General features: G+C 48.5%; 1 protein-coding gene across 2 annotated transcripts in view; it reads right to left on the bottom strand.

The window, feature by feature from the left end:
• Window positions 1–24,303, bottom strand: part of OPA3 (outer mitochondrial membrane lipid metabolism regulator OPA3) — a 65,550-nt gene that overhangs the window by 16,623 nt on the left and 24,624 nt on the right. Inside the window, exon 2 of one of the 2 annotated variants that reach the window (XM_059999961.1) lies at window positions 8,869–12,569. The exons of the other annotated variant lie outside the window; for it this stretch is intronic. Within the exon in view, the coding sequence (XP_059855944.1) occupies window positions 12,133–12,569 (437 nt within the window). The 3' untranslated portion in view covers window positions 8,869–12,132. Of the gene's footprint in view, window positions 1–8,868; window positions 12,570–24,303 lie in introns of those variants that run through there. 2 annotated transcript variants of the gene reach the window in all.

Raw genomic sequence — 24,303 nt, 5'->3', positions numbered from 1 at the left:
GAGAGAAAGCCCGCTCGCAGCAACAAAGATCCAGCATAGCCAAAAATAAATAAATAAAATAAATTAAAAAAAAAAAAAGGCGGGGGGGAAAGGAGAAGGTGGAGGTGGGCATGTCTCCCCTGTCCCCTCCGTGGCTGGGCTGCAGCTCTTACATCTGCCCATCTTGGTGCTGGTCCTGGTGCCTTTCTGACCATCTCTGGGTGGTGTCCAGTCCCTGGGAGCCTTAGCTCCTCCCTGGATCCTTCACCACTCCTGCCCACACTGCTGTCCTGCACGCGCTTCAGTAAACAAAACGAACAAAGCAAACACACGGGAAAAACTCACACAGCTGCTCAGGGCTCTCAGGGGTCCTGAGGTCCTGCACAAATCTGCCATCGCCAGCTCATCTTGCCCCACCCCTGCCCTGCTCCAGCCATTCCGACCGTTCCCTGTGGCCACCGGGTCTTTGCACATGCCGCGCCCTTTACGAGAACGCCCTTCCCTCGGAAACTGCTGCTCATAAATGAGAAGGGCTCCTAAATCCATCCTCACCTGGCCAAGGGGGTCTGACACCTTCTCCTCCAAGACTCCTTATTGGTCACTTAAAATACAGATCTAGAGCATTTTATAGAATGATTCCCACTTTGTACGTATGTGTGTATCTACCAATATATATACGATGCCTCACTTTTTTCTCTATACACACGCGTGCGCCTTTAGGATCATGAAACAGAGCTAAAAGTTAACAATGATCATCTCTGGGTAGTGGAATTACAGACGATTTTTTTCATTTCTCAGTGTTTTTGTTTCTCAGTGTTTGCTGCGGTTTCTATAGTGAGCCTGCTGTCTCTTGAACTCTGTAGAAAATATGATTGGGAAACGAAGTGATCGGAATGGGATTCCTTTTGACACTGACTCCTTGAACTCCAGGCCATCCAGTGCCCTCAGCTCCCAAGTCAAGAAAGGCCTGGAGCCATACCTTCCTTTCCATGGCCCCAGGCCCTGTATGATCTGGTCACCCGCCCCTCGTCCTGCCCACTAAGCTGCAGGACTAAGCCATGAAATCTTTTTTTTTTTTTTTTTTGCACATCCCTCCTCACTCACATCTCTGGGCCTTTGCACAAGCTGTCCCCTCTGCACCTGGACTTCACCCCATGTATCTTTTCCTTTGTTGAATGTTGCCTTATTTGGCAAAAGGGTCTTTGCAGATGTGATTAATGTTAAGGATAGTGAGATGAGATCATCCTGGATTACCCCGCTGGGCCCTAAATCCAGTGACAAGTGTCCTTATATGAGAGAGAAGAGGAAAAGATACAGGTATATAGAGGAGAAGGCCACGGGAAGATGGAGGGAGAGACTGGATTGATGCAGCCACAAGCCAAGGAAAGCCTGGAGCCACCAGCAGCTGGAAGAGGCAGGGAACAGATTCTCCCCTCAAATCTTTGGAGGCAGCACAGCCCTGCCAACATCTTGATTTCAGCCCAGGGATACTGATTTCAGTTTTCTGGCCTCAGGAACTGTAAGAGAATAATTGTATATTGTTTTAAGCCACCAGGTTTGGGGTAATTTGTTACAGCAGTCACAGGAAACGAATACGATGGACAAAAGACTTGAACAGATCTAATTTTTATCGAATAATTGTATTAACAGATGCAATTATTATCTTCTCCAAAGAAGATGCTGAGAATGGCCAATAAGAGCAGATAAAGATGCTCAACATCATTACTCATCAGAGAAAGACAAATTAAAACCACAATCAGATACCACTACATACTTACCAGGATGGTTAAAATTAAAAAGAAAGAGAGAGAAAAAAAAGACTGTCGATATGGAACATTGTGAAGAGCAGGAGAATTTATTATGGTAAAGTCACTCTTTTTTTTTTTTTAGCTGCACCGCATGGGTTGTGGGAATCTTAGTTCCCCAAGCAGGGATTGAGCCCAGTGCCACAACAGTGAAAGCACCGAGTCTTAACGACTGGACCACCAGGGAACTCCCCTACAGTCACTTATTTAAATATTTTATTTTATTTATTTGTTTGTGCCGGGTCTTAGTTGTGGCACGTGGGCTCCTTAGTTGTGGCATGTGAACTCTTAGTTGCGTCATGTGTGTGGGATCTAGTTCCCTGACCAGGGATTGAATCTGGGCCCCCCCCTGCATTGGGAGCACAGAGTCTTAACCACTGTGCCACCAGGGAAGTCCCACTTTTTTTTTTTTTAATTGGCATTTTCTCCTAAGGGTAAACATAGGCTCGTCCTGTGACCCAGCGATCCCCCTCCTAGATATTCCCTAGGGAAACGAGCGTGATGCCCACCAAAGCCTGGTGTCAAAGTGGCCCTAGCGGCCTCACTCAGAACAAGCAGGAGCCTGGAGACAATTTGTGTGCCCGTCAGTCAGTTGGCTGGTAAACAAAGTGTGTTCTAGTTGACAATGGAATACTACACAGCACCAAAAAGGACAAACGATTGCTACACAGAACAACACAGATGCATCTCCCAGATACTATGTTGAAGAAGCCAGATCCAGAGAAGAACATTCCCTATGAGTCCATGGATATGAAGTTCAGGAACAGGCAAATCTAATCTACGGTGACAGATTTCAGCACAGTGGTTACAGCTGGGAGGGGGAGGGGGTGCTGTCTGGGAAGTAGCAGGAGGGGGCCTTCTGGGGTCCTGGAAGGTCCTCTGTCTCCATCTGGGTGCTGGTTCCCAATGGATCCCCATTTATAAGCATTCATTGAGCCCTCCCTATACCAGTGCACACGTTACTGTGTGTTTGTTTTATTCTAACTAAAAAAAAAAATCAGACGAAAAGGGTAACATGCAATGAGAAAATTGACCCAAGGATAGAAACAGAGCTTCTACAATCTGGAAAAAATAAACTGCTCAACAAAGTGTGGGCTAGTTGGGACTTCCCTGGTGGCGCAGTGGTTAAGAATCCGCCTGCCAACGCAGGGGACATGGGTTCGAGCTCTGGTCCGGGAAGATCCCACACGCCACGGAGCAACTAAGTGCGTGCGCCACAGCTACTGAGCCTGCGCTCCAGAGTCCGTGAGCCACAACTACTGAGCCCGTGTGCCACAACTACTGAAGCCTGTGCGCCTAGAGCCCGTGCTCCGCAACAAGAGAAGCCACTGCAATGAGAAGCCCGCGCGCCGCAACGAAGAGCAGCCCCCGCTCGCCGCAACTAGAGAAAGCCTGTGTGCAGCAACGAAGACCCAATGCAGCCAGAAGTAAAAATTAAAAATATATATATATGAAAGAATAAAAAACATTAAAAAAAATGTGAGCTAGTAAACAAAGGTCTGCCTAGTCTTTTGATATAGACTACTAAACGAGCTGTCAAAATACCCATGTCCAGAGTTGAGGAATAATTTTCTCTCCCAGGCAACATAGGGGAAAGCCATGAGAAGTCTCTGGAAAATCCAGGCCCTCCACACCTCCAGCAAAGTGGAGTAGGCTTGTTCTTTCCTTCTTTCTTTCTTTCTTTCGGCCACACCGCTCGGTATGCAGGACCCCAGTTCCCTGACCAGGGATTGAACCCAGGTCACAGCAATGAAAGCACCGGATCCTAACCACTAGACCACAGGGAACTCCTAGGCTTGTCCTTTCTTTAACTGAAAGGCCAGAACTACTCGGGATGAGCCATCAGATCGTGGGAGCAGATTAGTTTCCTGTGGCTACTATGACACATTACTATGAACTGGACGGCTTAAAACAACAGAAATTTATTCTCTTACAGTTCCGAGGGACAGAAGTTCAAAATCAGCATCACTGAGGCAAAATCAGGTGTCAGCCGGGCTGCGCTCCCTCCCAAAGCCTGAGGGGAGAATCTCTTCCTTTTTTGTTTGTTCTGATCATACTCTGAGTCATGCTTGTTCAATGTCCTCGTGACCTATCACCTGTTCATCAAGTCTTTGCATCTCTGTTTAAGTAAATGAGGAAACTGGGGTTCAGAGAATAACTTTCTCTGGGCCACACAGGAAAAGGGCCAGGACTAGAACTGTTTTCTCTTGCCTCATAGCGCAATGTTCATGTTACTACTGCCACACCATGCTTTTTTTTTTTTTGGGTTCGCGGGCCTCTCACTGTTGTGGCCTCTCCCGTTGCGGAGCACAGGCTCCGGACGCGCAGGCTCAGCGGCCATGGCTCACGGGCCCAGCCGCTCCGCGGCATGTGGGATCTTCCCGGACCGGGGAATGAACCCGTGTCCCCTGCATCGGCAGGCGGACTCTCAACCACTGCGCCACCTGGGAAGCCCCTCAATACCTTTAACTCAATCACATCTGCGAAAATTTTTATCAGATAAGGTCACATTCACAGGTTCCAGGGATTGGGACCTAGGCTCCTTAGGGGGCCACCATTCAGTTCACTCTATAGGATGGGAGGGCCTGGAGGCTATCTGGCTGGGATTTGGCCAGGTATCTTTTGACACTCATGGATTCACAGACTCAGCAAATGCAGGAGTGTCAGTAAGTGACAGACAGAGGTGCAGAGGGTTCATACCATGCCAAACTATGGAGAGAGTAAAGAGATCAGTGTTGCCAGGGGCTCAGGGTCGGGGAGGGAGCAATGAACAGGTGGAGCACAGGGGATTTTGGGGGCAGCAAAACCATTCTGTGTGACATTATAATGGTGGATACACGTCATTATACATTTGTCCAAACCCACGGAATATACAACACCAAGAGTGAACCTTAATGTAAACTACTGACTTTAGTAATATATCAATATTTGCTTCTCTGTATAACTGATTCACTTTGTTATAAAGCAGACACTAACACAACATTGTAAAGCAATTATACCCCAATAAAGATGTTAAAAATATACATATATTTGCTTCTCAATTGTAACAAATGTACACACTAACGCAAGATGTTAGTAATAGGGGCAACTACGTGTGCCTATGTGGGGAGGGATATGTGGGAATTCTCTGTACGTTCTGCTCCATTTTTCTCTAAGCCTAAAACTGCTCAAAAAGTAAAGTCCATTAACCTTCAAAAATGCATATCAAGGAGCAAAGGCACAGGAATAACTCAGATAAGTTTGAAAATAAGAACGAGACTGGCAGGTTGCCTTGAAGAGACCAAAAACTATTTTCAAGCTCTTGGCTTTCAAAAGACCTGGTGTTGGTGCAGGATGGACAAACGGTTGACAGAACAGGATTGAGAAAAAGGTACTTGTGACCGGGGAACACAGCGAACGCGGCTGTCCAGTCCCAGGTGAGGAGGGAAAGGATGGGCCATTCCATGCACTTCGAGATGTCAGCCAGCCATACATTTAGAAACTGAAGAACGCAGATCCCAACGTTATACTCATTAGGAACCAAGACACAATGCAACACAAGCTCAGTGAATGACAAGCACAAAGAGAACGTCAATACAAATATTAGAAGAAGGGAGAGTTGGAGATACAAATTCTTGGGGTTGAGAAGCCCTTCTCAAATAAAGACAGAAAAAACAAGTGCCTGAAAGAAAAAAGACTCATAGATTCAGTTACTTAAAAATGAAAAAACTTTCAGTAGGACAAAACACACCAGAAACGAACATTAATTTCAGACAATGAAAACGGGCATTTTTCAAAAGCAGAACAAACGTCCAATAAATGGCCGAAAAGACACTCAGCTCAGGTAAAACAAGAAAATGCAGCTCAGGTAAAACAAGGTAAATGCAAATTAAAAGAATAATGAAATTCTACTGTGCACTGTTTGGGCTGAAGAATTTTTAAGTGTGATAACTGCAAGTGTTGACAGCTCCTCTGACACTTCGCAGAGCTTTTAGGGGGCATTTTTATATTAACTATAAATGTTTGTAACCTATGCTGTTCTTTAGCACTTGGCATCTCCCTGAGGAAACGTTCATGCTGGCCAGAGAGGCGTGTGCAGATCGCTCACGAGAGGGAAGAGGGGGACAGCGTCCAAGCCCACAAAGGTGGCATGGCCAGATCACTCCCAAAAGGGTTCTGCCAACATTGCCCCCAAACCAGAGACAGGATTCCTTTCAGGGAGGGGACTTTGGTTTCCCTGGAATGGCTGAACTCTAGGAAGAGACTATCAAAATATAATAAGTATCAAGGCACAAGGATGTGGCCTCCGAGTGAGGCAGGCATCTTGGACGTGACGGACCCCGCGGTACCCCCACCCCCAGGTCCATATCAGCCCTTACTAGGTGGAGGCGCCTCTGGGAAGCCTGGTCTGGGTGCTGCCGTTCCAGGGGTGAGGGGAGCCCTAAGACTGGAGTCCCAAGCCCGAGCCCACCACCTCCAGTTGCCTCCTTCCTCCAGGACGTCCCAAATGGACTCCAGTAGCATGCCCTGCTGGAGGCAGCTGTGAGATAAAGAATGTCAGTTTCACAGCGCGAGGAGAGAGACCAGGACTGTCTTTCCAGCCCTCGCCGGCTGCCATTCAGAACAAATAACCAAAGCCTGCCAGAGGGCTCCCAAATCTGAGGCGACCAGGGGCAAGGCAAGGGCAAGGCTATCCATGTCTCCTCACACTGCTTCTGCTGCAGCCTCACCATCTCAGCACCAGTATGTCCCTTGTCCATACACAGAGCAAAAACCTTGAAGCCATCAATGACTCCCCACCTCCCATCACTCAGTAAATCCTGTCTGCTCCACCTCTGATATATTAATATGCCCAGAATCCCACTTCTGTCTACCTCCACTGTCTCCGCCTGGTCCAGCCACCATCGCCTCCCGCTTGGACAATCAGAGCTGCCTCTTCGCTGGGCTGGCGGCTTCCACCTTTGCCCACAATAGTGCGTCTGGGGATCCTGTTAAAACTAAGTCAGCTCACATCCCTCTTCTGCTCAGAGCACCTCCCGTGGCTCCTGCTTACCCCACAGGAAACGCCAAAGTCTTCGCCGTAGCCCAAGGCAGCCCGCTTTACGTAGGTTTGTATAATCCATACATGTGTGTATGCTTTTCTTTATGAAAGAGAATAAAAGTGAATAGAAAGTAACGGAGTGCGTTGCACACGGTAAGGGCGATTATTGTTTAGCGAAACTTTTGTTCTAACAAGATATGTAATATATGATATATAATATATATTATCCTGTGTTATATAATAAAATAGATTTTATATGGTTAGGATACATATTAGGTATATATGATCATATCTATATACAGCTGTAGTTTTTCTTCATGAAATGCAATACAACAGGAAATATCAAACTGCACTGCACATATTAAAGGTAGCTTTTAGCGAAATTTTCCTTCCAATGGTAAATATATACACACACAACACACACAACATGGAATATATAACGTCGTGTGACATATTACACAAAAAAGATTTTTATATTCCATTCTATGTGGCATCATATTCCATTATGTCACATAATGCATGAATTACACAGCGCTTATCCTACGTATATAGGGTGAATCGCGAATTATTATATAAATATGAACATGGTGGACTATATTAACCATGCGTCTCATTGTGCCTTGCTGCCGTAGACTGAGGGGGAGACTCTGAGATCTTTGAACAGCGGGGTTATCGCGGCGTCTCCAGGGAGTAGCTCCTGTGGGTGGGGAGTGACGGAAGCGGGAGCGGACAGGGAGGCCCAGGAGGACACCCGATGGGGCATCGGAGCTGGTAAGACCCTCCAGAGCTGTGCCAACTGAGGCAAAAGGGGGCCAGCCTTTGTGCTCCTGAGCCCCTCGCCCATCCTCCTCCCCTTGCTTACTCTGTTCTCCGGCCGTAAACTCTTTACGGAAAGGCCTTGACAGTAAATATTTGCATCTTTGAAGGCCACGTGGTATTTATCGCAAATGACTCAAATCTGTCATTGCCGTGCAAAAGCAACCATAAAAAATATACATAAACACATGGGTGTGGCTACGTCCCAATAAATCTTTGTTCCCAAAGACAGGCAGCGCCAGGCCCTTGGTCCGCTAGCCCGGGCTCAATGCTGATAGCAGGGCTCAATGCTGATAGCAGATCCTCCCGCTGTTCCAGGGAAAGGCTGATCCCCACACCTGCCTCAGGGCCTCTGTAGATACTAACAACACTCTCTGGCAGCTCCTGTCATGTCACCTCCTCCCTGAGCACCTGATCGAAATCAGCCATCCCTATTACTCCCGAACTCTTTCTTCTCAGCCCTCGTCACCCCGACGCTGGATCCTTTTTCTTTATTGTCTGCTTCCCTGCACTAGATGTTGGCTCGTGGTGGCGGTGACCTGGCCTCGTTCCTGGCTGACTCCCAGCTACTAGAATGGGGCCAGGCACACAGCAGGTGCTCAGTCAACGTTTGTCTAGCGAGCGGGTGGATTCTCCTCTGGACATGCTTCTCCTCTCCCTCTGTCTGCTGGGGGTGGGGGACCCCGGCCTGCAGTCACAGCACCAGTGGCCAGCTCAGAGATGACCATATGGGCCAATGGATCAGACGGGGCTTTACAGAATCCATCTTCTCCTGGGGTGGCTCTCCCCAGGCAAGGGCCTTCCCAACAGGGAAACCAGTACAGGGGACAATGGGGCCTGACAAGGGACAGGAGAAGCAGAGCCCTTGGGACATCCTATGAGGCTTTTCAGAGCCAGTGTTTAAATAAACGTTTCTGTTTTTTAATGCCCTAAAGCACTGAGTCCCTCAGGAGGGGAGGAGCTGGGATTCAGCCTGGTCCCTTCTTCCCAAATAACCACAGGGCAGGTAACACTGGAAAAGAAATGTCTGTATGTGCATCCGTCCCCCCACTGGACTGTGAGCCCCCATGAGGGCAGTGTTGGGGTGGTCACGGCTGGGACCCCAGCACTGCACAGAACATGGTGAGGAACATGGTGGGCACCTCAGTTTTTTTTTTTTTTTTTTAATATTTATTTATTCGGTTGCGCCAGGTCTTAGTTGCAGCAGGTGGGCTCCTTAGTTGAGGCTCGTCAGCTCTATAGCTGTGGCATGCATGGGGGATCTAGTTCCCCAACCAGGGATCAAACCCGGGCCCCCTGCATTGGGAGCGTGGAGTCCTAACCACCGCGCCACCAGGGAAGTCCCATCGGTGACAGTTTCTTGAATGAAAGAATAAACGAAGGATATTTTTTCTCAGGTTAACGGGGCTTTTTTTTAAATATGGGGAAAAAATGCATCAACTTGAAGACAACCAATTTGGATTACAAATTTATTCTAACCCCTCTCCCCAAGTCACAAATGTATACAAAATTTTAGCTAGCAGGAAACCAGAGCGATGAAGCATCCTCTGGCCTTGTGCATTCTGAGAGGGGACTCTTTCCACTTCCACACATGCTGATCCCACCCCCACCCAGTGGGTGAAGCGGATGCATCCCACGAGGCATCGCCACACGTAAGTACACGTCAGGGCTGAGTTTTGAGTCTCGGAGATGTGAGCGCAGCACTACGTCAGGGTCAGGATGGCGCAGGGGTTACGGGTTCTGACTCAGACTGCCCGTCTTCACACCCCACCTCTGCTTCTTCCCTGCCTGTGTGACCTTGGGTAGGTGATTTTCCCTCACTGTGCCTCGGTTTCCTCATCAAGGCAACAAAGAAAATGTTATGGGGACTATGTAAAGCACCTAGAACAGTGCCCCGCACCTAACCAGAGCTCAATAAACTCCACCTATTTTGATGATGACCACACCTTATTGACAAGATGGGTCACTGACATTGACATGATGTGGGGAGGGCAGTAAAACAGTCCCTGGCCTGTGGCAACCCGTGCTCCAGGGATGTGTCAGTGCCAGAGTGGACTGCCCTGGGGTAACCATGGCAACAGGCACTAAGCCTGCTCACCTGGCTCCATCAATCACCCCATCATCCAGTGGTAGCTCTGTCTCTTGCCTTCTTCCCCTCGTCATTTAACCCACTCAAGTCACTTCCAATTTTAAAGACACCCCTACCTGGGGTCCACCTCCCTCAGCTCCCTCTACATCAGAGGGGGCTCTTCTAAAAGGAATTAAGATGCTGTTTCAGAACCCTGGTTTCTTGGTTTTCTCTCTGGGGAGGTCTTGTGTCCAGAGTATTTTCACTCCGCTGGGGCAGTGAGGTGAGGGAGGGAGGGAGGGAGAGAAAGCTGGCCCCTCCCACTTCACCTAGAGCTGCTGGGAAACGGGCCCAGGTGGAATGGATCTAACCTCATTCATTAAATACTAAGATCTTGGGTGTAATCTGGGGCTGTTCTGACACTCTCAATGCTGCCCCTCGGGTGCCTTTGGCCTCTGTGTAGAGATCTCTGCCCCTCTCCCAGCAATCCACCTCCCTCTCATCTTCCTCCTTGCCCTGTACCAGTACCCTCAAGCACCCTGCATCCCTTCTCCATCTCCCTCCCTGCCTCTGCTCTTACTGCTTCATCACCTCACTGGCTTGCTGGCCTCAGGCAAGTCCCTTTGCTTCCGCTGGGCCTCAGTTTCCCCATCTTGGACGATGCTCTACCACTCACCCCCATCAGAACTCTCCCAGCTTCTCTCCTAATTTTAATGAGGCTTGTACTCATTTTGGAGATCAGATCATGATTCTCTGACACACCCTTCAGATGACTTCCTCTCTCCAGGGCTCTTTTAATTGGAAAACATCTACAGTCTGAAAGACAGGATGCAGACTGGTGGGGCCCAGACCCCTCCCACTTCAGAGGTGAGTCCTGGAAGAGACTCCAGGCAATGAACGGTGGTTCCTGGACTGTTCCTCTCACCCTTGTGGTTCCCTGAATGCCCCACGGGGTTGGCAGGAGTCCCAGCGTACTCCTGGGGTGGGGAGGTGTAGTGGGTTGAATGGTGGCCCACCAAAAGATGTGTCCACATCCTAACCCAGGGAAAGTTATGGGAGCTTCTGTGGAAAAAGGGTCTTTGTAGATGTAATTCAGTTAAGGATTTCGAAGTGAAATCATCCTAGATTTAGGGTAAGCCCTGAATCCAACGACAGGAGTCTTTCCAAGAGACAGAGAGCAAAAGAAGGCCAGGTGAAGATGGAAGCAGAGACTGGAGATAGGGGGCCCCAAGCCAAGGAATGCCTGAGGCCAAGAGAAGCTGAAGAGGTAAGGAAGGATCCTCCCCTAGAGCCTGTGGAGGGAGCGTGACCCTGCGAACACCTTGATTTCAGATCTCTGGCCTCCAGAACTGTGAAAGAATACACTCCTGTTGTTTTAAGCCATCGAGTTTGTGGTCACTTGTTATGGCAGCCCTGGAAACTAAATAACAAGGGTAAGACCAACTGGTGGCCTAGCCCGGTGGGATAGAGGGGGTTACGGAGGCAGGAGGGGGACAGCTGGACCAGTCCGGAGCTGCAGGGAAGGAAGGCGATAGCACAGAGATCTATAGATTGGACGGAACATGGGGGCTGTGATCATGGCCGGCAGTCCCCTGAGAGAGGCCACTGAAGAAACAGTGGGGAAGGTAGGAAAGGACACGTCAGGAAAGGCCCAGGGACTCTGAGGACAGGTTGACAGGGGGCTGAGGCTGAAAGACGGGTCGGACTAGCCACAGACAGGATCAAATTTTCCACCAGAAGCAGGGTTGGTAGGGCATTACCAGGAGACCCTGCATAGCCCTTCCAGTGGGTTGTGCCGCAGATTGAAGGATGAGGGGGGTTCTGTTGGAATACTCCGTTTGAGCGTCTCAGGGGAAGGTACCACGGATCAGGTTAAGGTGAAAGGTGTAATATTTGATGGATCAACTGCAAGCCAAGATCCCTTTTTTTTTTCCCTCATAAGAGGAGTGATGCCCAGAGAAAGCCCACCTTAGAAGGTGGGAGAGGCAGACGCTCACTGAAAGACACTGCGCTTCCTTACGACAGCCTGTACCAACTGACAAAGGGAAGGAGGTATTCCGATGTAAGAGTCCCCGGGAAAAGTTAACACTGATCAGGTAGATGGAGGGCTGATAGATCGATCTGGCTCAAGTCCGGTTCCATTTTTTCTTCTGCCGGAGGAGTGAGCACGTTGTCCTGCTGGCTGGGACCCCATAGGTCTTTGTGGTTTGGAGTGGGCTGGAGAGACAGCACTGCAGACTGTACCAAATGAGCCGGAGGTTGGAGGGGGCTGTGTTGGAACGCTTCACCTGCTGGGGGCTGGCCGCAGGGGAAGGTACCACGGGTCGGTATGGGGTGACCTAATCCAAGTTCCATCCACATCCCGGTGGTTTCCACTGGGCCAGCACAGGTAGGGGTAACGCAGGGAGAAGGCCACATCAGGACACACAGGGCCACGTCTAAGTTCAGGCTTCGGCAGGCTCCTTTTCCTCGGATGAGGACCCTTCCTGGGACGTGGATGTTGCCTGGGGCGCGGGCGGCGGGCCTGCGGCGCAGAGCTGGGCGCGCACCTCTTGCATCTGCGCCTGCAGCTCCTCCAGGGCGCCCGGCGGCGGCGCCGCCTGCACCTGCGCCTGCAGGGCCTCCAGCGCCAGCGCCACGCGGCCCACCTCGTCCCGCATCGCGTCCCAGGCGGCGCTCTGCTCCTCTTCCTTGTGACGCTGGTGCGCCTGGTGGCGCCAGTACTCCAGCACCAGGCAGCCGCCGCCCACGATGAAGACGGTGGCCTCGCCCAGCAGCTCGGCGCCCAGCTCGGCGGCCGCCTCCTCGTTCAGCGGCTTGATGACCGTGCCCCGGAAGCCCATGATGCGCATCTTGGTCCGCATCTCCACCCAGTGGTACACTGCGGGGGAAGAGAGGGGTCAGGTCATGCACTGGGAGCCCCCTGCCAACCCCGCCCCTCCACGCCTTGGTGTCCAGGTGGGAGAAATGGGGACACAGCAGCCAAAATCACCAGGGGGCACTTTATTTTATTTTATTTATTTATTATTATTATTATTTTGCGGTACACGGGCCTCTCACTGATGCGGCCTCTCCCGTTGCAGAGCACAGGCTCCGGACGCGCAGGCTCAGCGGCTATGGCTCAGGGGCCCAGCCGCTCCGCGGTATGTGGGATCCTCCCGGACCAGGGCACGAACCCGTGTCCCCTGCATCAGCAGGCGGACTCTCAACCACTGCGCCACCAGGGAAGCCCCAGGGGGCACTTTAAATAAACCCCTGCACCTGGCCTGGTCCCAGGAATGCCAGTCACCCCACCTGGGGTGACCTTCACAGCATCTTTTTAAGTCTCCCAGAAAATTATGGCAAGGAGCCAGGAATGAGAAACTCTGCCGCAGAGGGGAGGTCCCGAGACTGGGGACCAAGCCCCTGGAAGGTCACTAGGAGCTGCCAGGCTGCAAACTCCCAGGAAGGTGTAAAGAAAGGGTCAACTGCTGGAAGCTTAGCTCCTTCTGCTTGCCCCTCGAGCCACCGCCCCTGGCACCGTCGCCCCACCCACTGCCAAGAAGGCAGACCCCCTTTCTTTCCAGATCTTCCCCAAATGCAAAATCAGGGCTGCAACGGAGAGGGACCTCCTGGATCCAAAGAAAGGGCAGCAGAAATGTAGGAATCGATGCTAGGCGACTGTGAGCACAGGGTGACCAACCCTCTTCGCAAGTCTGGTGCCTCCCATCCGAGATTTTCACCGGCCCTGAAGATGGAGCTGATAAGAGCCGTGAGCTCTTCCCGGTGAGGTTTTGGGCACACGCCTTGGAAGAAGCTCAGAGGTGACTGACGCTGCTGGAACAAGAACCTGCTTGCCCAGCTGTTCCTTTGTGAAGGAAGATTCTCAGCATTTGAGTCTTAGAAACCAAGGCCGAATTGATGCTGACCCCTGACTCCCTCCTGTAATAGTTAACATTCATCCAAGGACACATGGGATTACTGGGGAGGCCCTGTTTTCTAGCTTATTTGGAGATTCATTTCCTATGTATCATTTTACTTTGAACGTTTAATAATTATCCATGAAAATGCACAAAATATAAAATGTTTTCAATTAATTGTGGACTAATAATCTTAAAGGTAATTCAATCCAGGAGAAAATATTTTAACATTTAGAATCTTATGGTCTCAGGAAATTACACAAATTAAAAATTGAATTTCTGTACATGTCTTCATTGCGGGCACATCATTTATTAGATAGAATTCGGTGGGAAACGGAACTGTAAATATAAGTTCAAGGACGAAAAGGAACAATGTAAAATTTCCGACTGTAAAAGAAGAGCTTTGCTCATTTTTTTTTCTTATAAACTGGACATCAGCAGGTACCACATCACAAGAGTATGTGGATTGCATTAGATACTTCAAAGAAAGGATGCTCCAGGTGCTTAAAAATTTCAGTATTCCTAACACACCAGAAATTACTGGGCTGGCCAAAAAGTTCGTTTGGGTTTTTCCATAAGATGTTTTTTGTTTTTAAGTAATTAATTTTTGGCTGTGTTGGGTCTTCATTGCTGTGCGCGGGCTGTCTCTAGTTGCGGCGAGCGGGGGCTACTCTAAGTTGTGGTGCGCAGGCTTCTCACTGCGGTGGCTTCTCTTGTTGCGGAGCACGGGCTCTAGGTGCACGGGCTTCAGTAGTTGTGGCACGCGGGCTCAGTAGTTGTAGCTCGCGGGCTCTAGAGCGCAGGCTCAGTAGTTGTGGCGCACGGGTTTAGTTGCTCCGCAGCATGTGGGATCTTCCTGGACCAGGGCTCAAACCCGTGTCCTCTGCACTGGCAGGCAGATTCTTAACCACTGAGCCACCAGGGAAGCCCTTCCATAAGATGTTACAGAACTTTTTGGCCAATCCAATATATCCTTTGCAGGTACTTGAACTTATGAACAGAAGTTTTAGCTGTCAACTTGAAAATGCACTAGAGGGTATGTAACTTTTCAATTTTTTAAAGGAGTAAACTTAAAAAAATTTTTTTGTTTTCATGAAAAAAAATTTTTTTTTAAGTAGAAAAATGTTCGAGAGGCTCTGCCTGGAGCCGGCGGTAAGATCCGAGGCGTGTACCCAGGGCCCTCTCAGTATGCCAAGTGCTGCGGTCACCATTACTACTAATTGTTACGTAGGCCCTGGTGCTGTGGGGTTCCTGGGGTCCAGGCTGCAAAGAACCCTCCCACACTGAGGTCCCAGCATCAGGTCATCCTGAGGCCCACGTGGGGCTCTGCCACCTACTGTGTGGGTAATGACAGTTCATTTTGAGGCTCCTCTGTAAAGGGGAGATGATGACCATACACCAGCCCTGCTGCCTCTTAACACCACACTCCCTTCCACTGTTCTGGTCCAGGCTCTGTCCCAGCTCTGACCAATGTCCCCTTCTTGACCTCCCTGTTCAGGGACCCTCTATCCCTCCCATCAGTCTGTGTATTCCTTTCAAAGCGCCTATCACAACTGGGAATGATCCTGTCATCCAGCCAGTTATTGGCACTCCATCTCCGCACTGGGCTGTGAGCCCCACGAGGGTGAGCCCAGGGCTGTCACAGTCATGGCTGTGTCCCTAGCACTGTCCAGAACCAGGCCAGGCACACAGATGATGCTCAGTACATCTCGTTGACTGCGTCAATGGGTCCCCGCGCCAGCTTCCTCCCCATCTGCCAGCCCCGGCCTCACCCCCTGCAACTGTTCTCCATGGAGTAATCAGGAGCTGGTTAAAAGACAACAAAACCCCAAAAAACTACCATTCTTTTCACTAACAAAAGTAATGCACTGCATGAAAATCAAGTACTCAAAGTATAAAATTAAAAGCCAGGAATTCCCTGGCGGTCCAGTGGTTAGGACTCCGCACTTTCAGTGCTGAGGGCGTGGGTTCAATCCCTGGTCGGGGAGCTAAGATCCCACATGCCACCTGGTCCTGATCCCTCAAGCATACCTCTAAATCTTGCCCTAATAGGCCTCTTTGTCTCCTAGCGTCCTCTCCTTGACATCTGATAATAAGCATACATTGCTCATCTATTTCTGAGTTTTCCAATTGGAAATTTGCTTGTATTTATACAACTATTTCCTGTTGGTCCCCCAGCCCCACCATAAAAGATGAGTCCTTCTTCCCCATGCAGCCTGTCTTTCCCTGGACCCTCCGCTCCCCATTCCTACAAGTGGTTTGTATATTTCTTATTCTTGTATTTATACTCTTTTCACCATCTCCCTCAGCTCCCAACATGGTCAGGGAGGAAACGAGCAGCCCCTTTTCCCCTCCCCACCCTCCACATCTCCCTAGGCCAGACCGTCCTTTCACATGACCAGGATTTAACATACAGGCTGTTCGGGGGCTATAATACGGCCCCTTGTCCTCTGTGCATCAGCGAAGTCAGAAAAATGAAAATAAATGGCACATACACGGTGACAGTCGTGGAAACACTGTTCAGTGGGGTGTGACTAAGCTAGAAAGGAGCCCCTGTGATGGGCTGTGTTAGGGCGGGGCCGCCTGGAGGAAGCACCTGGACGCCTCGAGGCGTCCTCAGGATCAAGGTCAGACAGCTTCTCTACCCTTACCCCACAGAGCACACGTCGGTTTGCTCTCAGCTGGACGGTGATTTTCTAGGATGACGTGCATGACAGTTCTCAAACTGCAGATCCTGTCCCGTGAGTCCCTATCTAATGAGATCAATGTGGTGGCACAAACCAGCGTTAAAAATATAATCAAGAATATAATTGTTAGGGAACCGCTGACTGAAGCCGCCAGCCCCGGCCAGGCACGATGATAACCACTTGCATGAGTTGTCTCTCAACAGGAGGTTCTGATAAAGAATGAGGTGTCCGGCTTCCCTGGTGGCACAGTGGTTGAGAGTCCGCCTGCCGATGCGGGGGACGCGGGTTCGTGCCCCGATCTGGGAAGATTCCACATGCCGCGGAGCGGCTGGGCCCGTGAGCCATGGCCACTGAGCCTGCGGGTCCGGAGCCTGTGCTCCGCAACGGGAGAGCCCACAGCAGTGAGAGGCCCGCGGACCGCAAAAAAAAAGAAAAAGAATGAGGTGCTGCCACCGAAAACTAACTGGGAGAATTCAGGAGGGGCTGAAAGGAGGGAGGACATGCCAGCCCACAGTATGTCTTCTACAACTAGCCCAGGAGAGGTCAAAAGGAAGAGGGAGGACACAATATGTCCCGCCAACCTCCCAGAATCCTCCTCACTGAAATCCATCTTGGCTGAGAGAAGCGTGCCACCAGGAAGGACCCTGAGTCAGAGTGATTAGCCAGAGACAACCCGGAAACTAACCCCATCACCATATAACCTGAGACTGCAAGCCATGTGGCGGAGCGGTTCTCCGGGGTTCCCTTACCCTGCTGCTCTCCGCCCAGGCGCCCCTTCCCAATAAAGCCTTTTGCTTTGTCAGCACGTGTGTCTCCTCGGACAATTCATTTCCAAATGTTAGACGAGAGCCCACTCTCAGGCCCTGGAAGGGGTCCCCCTTCCTGCAACCTAATAGAAAATATTTGATGGACTTTGAGGGCATTACACTAAGTGAAGTAAGTCAGAGAAAGACAATTACCATATGATCTCACTTATATGTGGAATTAAAAAAAACAACAAGGACTTCCCTGGTGGCTCAGTGGTTAAGAATCCACCTGCCAATGCAGGGCTCGAGCCCTGATCCAGGAAGATCCCACATGCCGCGGAGCAACTAAGCCCGTGCGCCACAACTACTGAGCCCGTGAGCCACAACTACTGAAGCTCCCATGTCTAGAGCCCGTGCTCCGCAACAAGAGAAGCCACCGCAATGAGAAGCCCGCACACTGCAACAAAGAGTAGCCCCTGCTCGCCACAACTAGAGAAAGCCCACACGCAGCAACAAAGACCCAACGCAGCCAAAAATAAATAAGTAAATAAATAAATTTATAAAAACAACAACGACAAGCCAAGCTCACAGATACAACAACAACAAAAACAACAAAATAAAACATCAAAGCCAATCTTAAGCACTCAGGGAAAGTACCGTTTCACAAAACTTTTGGTCTTGTTTTTTATGTGACTGTACGAATACGTGTGTGTGACTGGAACATAGTCAAAAGGTTGAAAGCCACTGTCCTAAGTTTTGGTTGGAATTCCCCAGTCTACAGATCATTTTCAGGACAGTGACATCTTCCCAACATTGAGTCTTCCAATCCACGAATGTGGTATCTCTCCCCACTTAGCCTCTCATTTTCTCTGCAAGTCTTACACCTCTTTGGTTTTACTTATTACTAGGTAATGATATTTTTTGCCGTTATTCTTCATGGTATATATATATTTTTTGGCTGTGCCACCGGCTTGCAGGATCTTAGTTCCCCCACCAGGGACTGAACCCGTGCCTCCTGCAAAGTGCAGAGTCCTAACCACTGGACCGCCAGGGAATTCCCTGTCATGGTATTTTAAATTTCATTTTCAATTTGGTTGGGGCTGGTATATAGAAATACAATTGAGTTATGTAAATGACTTTCTTTCCAGTGACCTCCCTAAATCCATTCTTTTTTTTCCTTTTTAGTGAAATATAACGTATACAAAGTACACAAATGTTAATTGTAGAGCTGGATAATTTTTTAATATGTAGGCATCACCTAGATCAAGATCTAGAACATTCCCACACTCCAAATGGCTCCCACTTTCAAGCCCTCTTCCAGTCAGTACCCCTAATGTCACTATTCTGACCTCTTATGATAGATGATATGTTCTCTTTAAATCCTATTCTGTCTTCTTCGTGATAGATCATTCGTTCTCTTTCTGGTCTGACTTCTTTTGTTCAGCAATATGTCTGTGAGAGCCACTGTGTTGCCATGTGGTTCAGTTCATCCACTGTATAGATGGACCAGTTCATTCATCCATACCCCACTGAGGGACATTTAGGGAGCCTAGAGTAGAAAGGTTTCCCAGGAGTGAAACTGCTGAATCACAGGGCATTGCATCACCCAGACAATCGCAATAAACATCTTAACGAGTTTTTCTGTTGTTGGGAACAAGTTGATCCTAAAATTCACAGGAAATGCAGAGGTCCTAAGAATAGAAAAATTTAAACAAGAACAAAGTTTGAAGATTTACACTATCAGATTTCAAGACTAACTGCAAAGCTAAAGTAATTAAGATCGTATTGGTACGAGGATGGACAAATAGAAGACTGGGAAAGAACAGACTGTCCAAAACTAGACCCACACATATCTGATTGCTTTTCAAATGCTAGACCAACCTTGTAGTCTTGGAATAAATCCCACTAGGTCATAATTTATTATCTTTCTTATGTAATGTTGGATTCTATTCGCTAATATTTTTGTTTAGGATATCTTAATCCACGTTCAGAAGAGATCTTGGCCTAAAATTTTCCTTTCTTGTAATGACTTTGTTAGGTTGTTGTATCAGTATTCTACTGGTCTCATAAAATGAATAAGGAAGTGTTCCACTTCCTCTATTAATTTAGAAGAATTTGGGTAATGACATTATTTCTTTCTTAAATGTTTGGAAGAATTTACCAGTGAAGCCGTCTGAGCTTGTGGTTTTCTTTATGGGAAGGTTTTAAATTATAGATTCAATGTCTCTAACAGATATAGGGCTATTCAGATTCTCTATTTTTTCTTGTGTCAATATTGTTAATTGTGTTTTTCAAGGAAATTGTCCATTTCCTCTACATTGCCAAATTTTTTGGCTGAAATTGATCATAATAGCCTCTTGTCATCCTAGAATTAGGACGAATTAATGTGTCAGTTTTCATCCCTTTTAATGGAAATTTGTGTTTTTCCCCGTAAGTAGTATTAATCTTTTCAAAGAACCATCTTTTGACTTTGTTGATTTCCTCTACTAAATGCCTGCTAACTCCTAGTTGTTCTTCAAGGTGCGTCTCAGGGATTTCCTTCTTCAGGACTAGGTCAGACGACCACTCTGGGCATCCTCAGCTCCCTGGGCTCTGACATCCCAACTCTGATCAATCTTGGGTGTCACTGGTGACAGATCTGTCTCCCCCACTGGATCATGCGCTCTGCAAGGGCTGGGCCCAGGCCCGTTCTGCTCTCCCTTCCATCTCACACCTAAATCCACCTCTGCCTGGGATACCATTCCCCCACTCCTCTTTTCCCACTGTGCCCCAATTCATCTTTTAGGTCTCACCTGGAGTGTCCCTTCCTCTAGGAAGCCCTCTCTGATACCTAGGCTGCATCAGACATGTCCTCTAGGTTCCCAAAGCTCCCTGGGCTTCCCTCATCATGATGCTGTTTATTCTAGGTTGAATTTAAAAAAAAGAATATGGAGGCAGAACTCCTTGCTTCTAAAATGGATATAGAAATATGTTTCGCCCAGCCTTGTTTGACCTTTCACCAAAAAGGCTGGTTTCACTGTTTTTAATATCCTGAGGCCTCTGGGCTCTCCCTGCTTCAAGGGAACTCTTTCATCATTGCCTGGAGGCTAGCCTGTAGCTCCTTAAGGGCAGGTTCCCAGAAATGCCCAGCCCGGCACCTGGCATCGAGAAGGCACTCGGGGAATGTTTCATGAGTGGATGAACGGCTCATCTTTCCTTCAGGTTTCCTCAAATTTACTGTATTTAGTCACGATAAGCACCGACATTTTGTCAAAACGTCGTCTGTTTCGAAGTTTACATCTTAAGTTTGATGTTTACTCTATCTCTGAGGAGTCGAGAATGCTGCTCCTCCCAAGGGGGAGGGAATTTAACAGGTTGCTTTAGCCAAGGAAAAGGCAGGACTCACCTAACCTGTTTATCTGCCCTGAGCCACCCTGCTGAAACTTCTAACATCATACCACGTGGCATACTGCTACCTTCACTTCTACTTTTTTTGGAAGTATGTTGATTTACAATTTTGTGTTAGTTTCAGGTGAACAGCATAGTGATCGATTATACTCCATTATAGTTTATTACATGATAATGTGTATAATTCCCTGTGCTATACAGTACATCCTTGTTGCTTACCTGTTTTATATATAGTTTGTATCTGTTAATTCCATACCCCTAATTTGTCCCTTCCCACTTCCCTCTCCCCTTTGGTAACCACAGTTTGTTTTCTATATCTGTGTGTCTGTTTCTGCTTTGCATATACATTCATTTGTATTATTTTTTAGATTCTGCACATAGGTGATATCATATTGTATTTATCCTTCTGACTTATTTCAGTAAGGATAATATTCTCTAGGCTCATCCATGGAGCTGCAAACGGCACTACTTCATTATTTTTTATGGCCAGGTAATATTCCATTATACATACATACACACACATACATATATATCTCACATCTTTTTTTTTTTTTTTTTTTTTTTTTGCAGTATGCGGGCCTCTCACTGTTGTGGCCTCTCCCGTTGCGGAGCACAGGCTCCGGACGCGCAGGCTCAGCAGCCATGGCTCACTGGCCCAGCTGCTCCGCGGCATGTGGGATCTTCCCAGACCAGGGCATGAACCCGTGTCCCCTGCATCGGCAGGCAGACTCTCAACCACTGCGCCACCAGGGAAGCCCTCACATCTTTTTAATCCAGCTGAGGTAGGAGATAGATGAGGCCCCAGGCTGAACAGTTCCAAGCATCTCCTGCTGATACTTCGAGATAAGATACCATCATGAGTATTGGGCCTTGCCTGGGTAACCCCCAAAGCGACTACATTCTTCTCATGCTTGTGGTGAAGGGGATTTCCCGGCCTGACACATGCACAGAGAAGGTCCTCAGTCTAGGGGAGGGAAAAAGGGAGGGAGGAGGCACCAGCTCAGGATTTGTCCTGCCAACCTCCCAGAAACCTTCACACTGGAATCTACCTTCACTGAGAGATGCGCGTGCACACCGGGAAGGACCCTGAGTCAGACCAAATATGGACACAGGCGAGATGATTGGCCAGAGGCAACCTGGAAGACTGCCCCGATACTTAAGCAACTTAAATCCTTCCTATTGGCACGCAACTCACTCCAAGTTCGCCCGTGTGTTCTTCCACACGTACTTTGCTTGTATTAAATGCTTTATCTGTTTCATAATCTTGGTCTCTTTGCTGAATTCCTTCTTCAAAGAAGACAAGGACTGAGGTCCCTCTTCTTCCCAGAAGAATCACAACCGTCTGTTGATGGGCACTTGGGTTGCTTCCCCTTGTCTTGGCTATTGTAAATAGTGCTGCTATGAACACTGGAGTGCATGTATCTTTCCAAATTAGTGTTTTCGTTTTTTCCAGATATGTGCCTAGGAGTAGAATTGCTGGATCATTTATAGCTCTATTTTTAATTTTTTAAGAAACTTTCATACTATTTTATTCCCACAACAGTGTAAAAGGGTTCCCTTTTCTCCACATCATCTCCAATACTTGTTGTTTATAGATTTTTTAATGATAGCCATTCTGGGGACTTCCCTGGTGGCGCAGTGGTTAAGAACCCGCCTGCCAATGCAGGGGACATGGGTTCGATCCCTGGTCTGTGAAGATCTCACATGCTGTGGAGCAACTAAGCCTGTGCGGCACAACTACTGAGCCTGCGCTCTAGAGCCCAAGAGCCACAACTCCTGAGCCCGTGTGCTACAACTACGGAAGCCCGCGCACCTAGAGCTCGTGCTTTGCAACAAGAGAAGCCACAGCAATGAGAAGCACGTGCACTGCAACAAAGAGCAGCCCTTGCTCGCAGCAACTAGAGAAAGCCCGTGCACAGCAACGAAAGACCAATGCAGCCAAAAATAAATAAATAAAATAAATTTATATATAAAAAAATGATAGCCATTCTGACAGGTGCGAGGTGGTACCTCATTGTGGTTTTGATTTGCATTTCTCTAATAATTACTGATGCTGAGCATCTTTTCATGTGCCTGTTAACCATTTGTATGCCTTCTTTGGAAAAAGGTCTATTCAAGCCTTCTGCCTATTTTTTGATTGGATTGGGTTTTTTAAAAAAAATATTGAGTTGTATGAGCCATTTATATATTTTGGATATTAACCCCTTGTCGGTTGCATTGTTTGCAAATACCTTCTCCCATTCCATAGGTTGTCTTTTGGTTTTGTCAGTGTTTTCTTTTGCTGAGCAAAAGCTTTTAAGTTTAATTAGACCCCATTTATTTACTTTTGCCTTTATTTTATTTTTTAAAAATTTATTTATTTATTTATTTTTGGCTGCGTTGGTTCTTCATTGCCGTGCGTGGGCTTTCTCTAGTTGTGGCGAGCGGGGGCTACCCTTCGTTGCGGTGCGTGGGCTTCTCATTGCGGTGGCCTCTCTTGTTGCAGAGCACGGGCTCTAGGAGTGCAGGCTTCAGTAGTTGTGGCATGCAGGCTCAGCAGTTGTGGCTCATGGGCTCTAGAGCACAGGCTCAGTAGTTGTGGCACACGGGCTTAGTTGCTCCACAGCTTGTGGGCTCTTCCTGGGCCAGGGATTGAACCCATGTCCCCTGCATTGGCAGGTGGATTCTTAACCACTGCGCCACCAGGGAAGTCCTGCTTTTGCTTTTATTTCTTTTGCCTTAGGAGACTGGTCCAATAAAATGTTGTTACGATTTATGTCAAAGAGTGTTTCTTCTAGGAGTTTTACGGTTTCAGGTGTTACATTTAGGTCTTTAAACCATTCTGAATTTATTTTTGTACATGGTGTGAGGAAATGTTCTAATCTGACTGTTCTACGTGTGGCTGTCCAGTTTTCCCAGCACCACTTGTTGAAGAGACTGTTTTGCTCTCCATTGTACGCTCTTGCCTCCTTTGTCTTCGATTAATTGACCGTAGGTGCGTGGGTCTGCTACCTTCACTTCTGCCTGTGCACTTGAGGAGCAGACACTGAGTCCAAGTTGGGCCATTTGGCTGCGGGCAAGGGAGTGTTCTTCTCTAAGCCTTCATTCATCTTCAAAATAAGGACCCTCCCTCCTACAGGATAGTACTGCTGAAAAGACTAAATGAGTTCACGCAAAAACTTTGCACTCAGGGCCAGGCTTAACAAACGGCAGCAAGGCCTGTGGAGTCATACAGACCTGGACTCAAATCTTGGCCCTGTCACTTCCTGGATATGCAAGCTGTACCTCAGTTTCCCCATCAGTCAACTGGGGATACCCAACTGGCAGGACTGGGAGAATGGCAATGCAAGACTAAAAGAGAAATTGCTCAATTTAATAAATGTTAAATGTTAGCATCCTCTTCCTGACTCCTGTGCAGAGTTTTATTCCCGGAAATATGTCCTACCCAGTGGGCTGAGCTCTATGCCCTAGGGCTACATAGAACAGTTTTCAGCCTCCTCACTGGTCTCTGTATCTCCAGTCTCACTCCCTTTGATCCATCCTCCATACCACAGAGTATCCCAACTCAGATATCCTCTCGTCCCTGAGCCCCAGACTCCTGGGCAACCCCGCCGTAGCTTTTTTTTTTTGCTTTTTTTTTTTTTTTTGCGGTACGCGGGCCTCTCACTGTTGCGGCCTCTCCCGTTGCGGAGCACAGGCTCCGGACGCGCAGGCTCAGTGGCCATGGCTCACGGGCGCAGCCACTCCACGGCATGTGGGATCCTCCCGGACCGGAGCACGAACCCGCATCCCCTGCATCAGCAGGCGGACCCTCAACCACTGCGCCACCAGGGAAGCCCCCCACCCTAGCTCTGACCACTCTGGGCCATCAGTGTGTGGTGACAAGTCTATCCCCCCAACTGGACTATGAGCCCCAC

This window comes from Delphinus delphis, chromosome 20, assembly GCF_949987515.2.
Source record: "Delphinus delphis chromosome 20, mDelDel1.2, whole genome shotgun sequence".
Lineage (NCBI taxonomy): Eukaryota > Metazoa > Chordata > Mammalia > Artiodactyla > Delphinidae > Delphinus > Delphinus delphis.
This window is presented reverse-complemented; position numbering and strand designations above follow the sequence as displayed.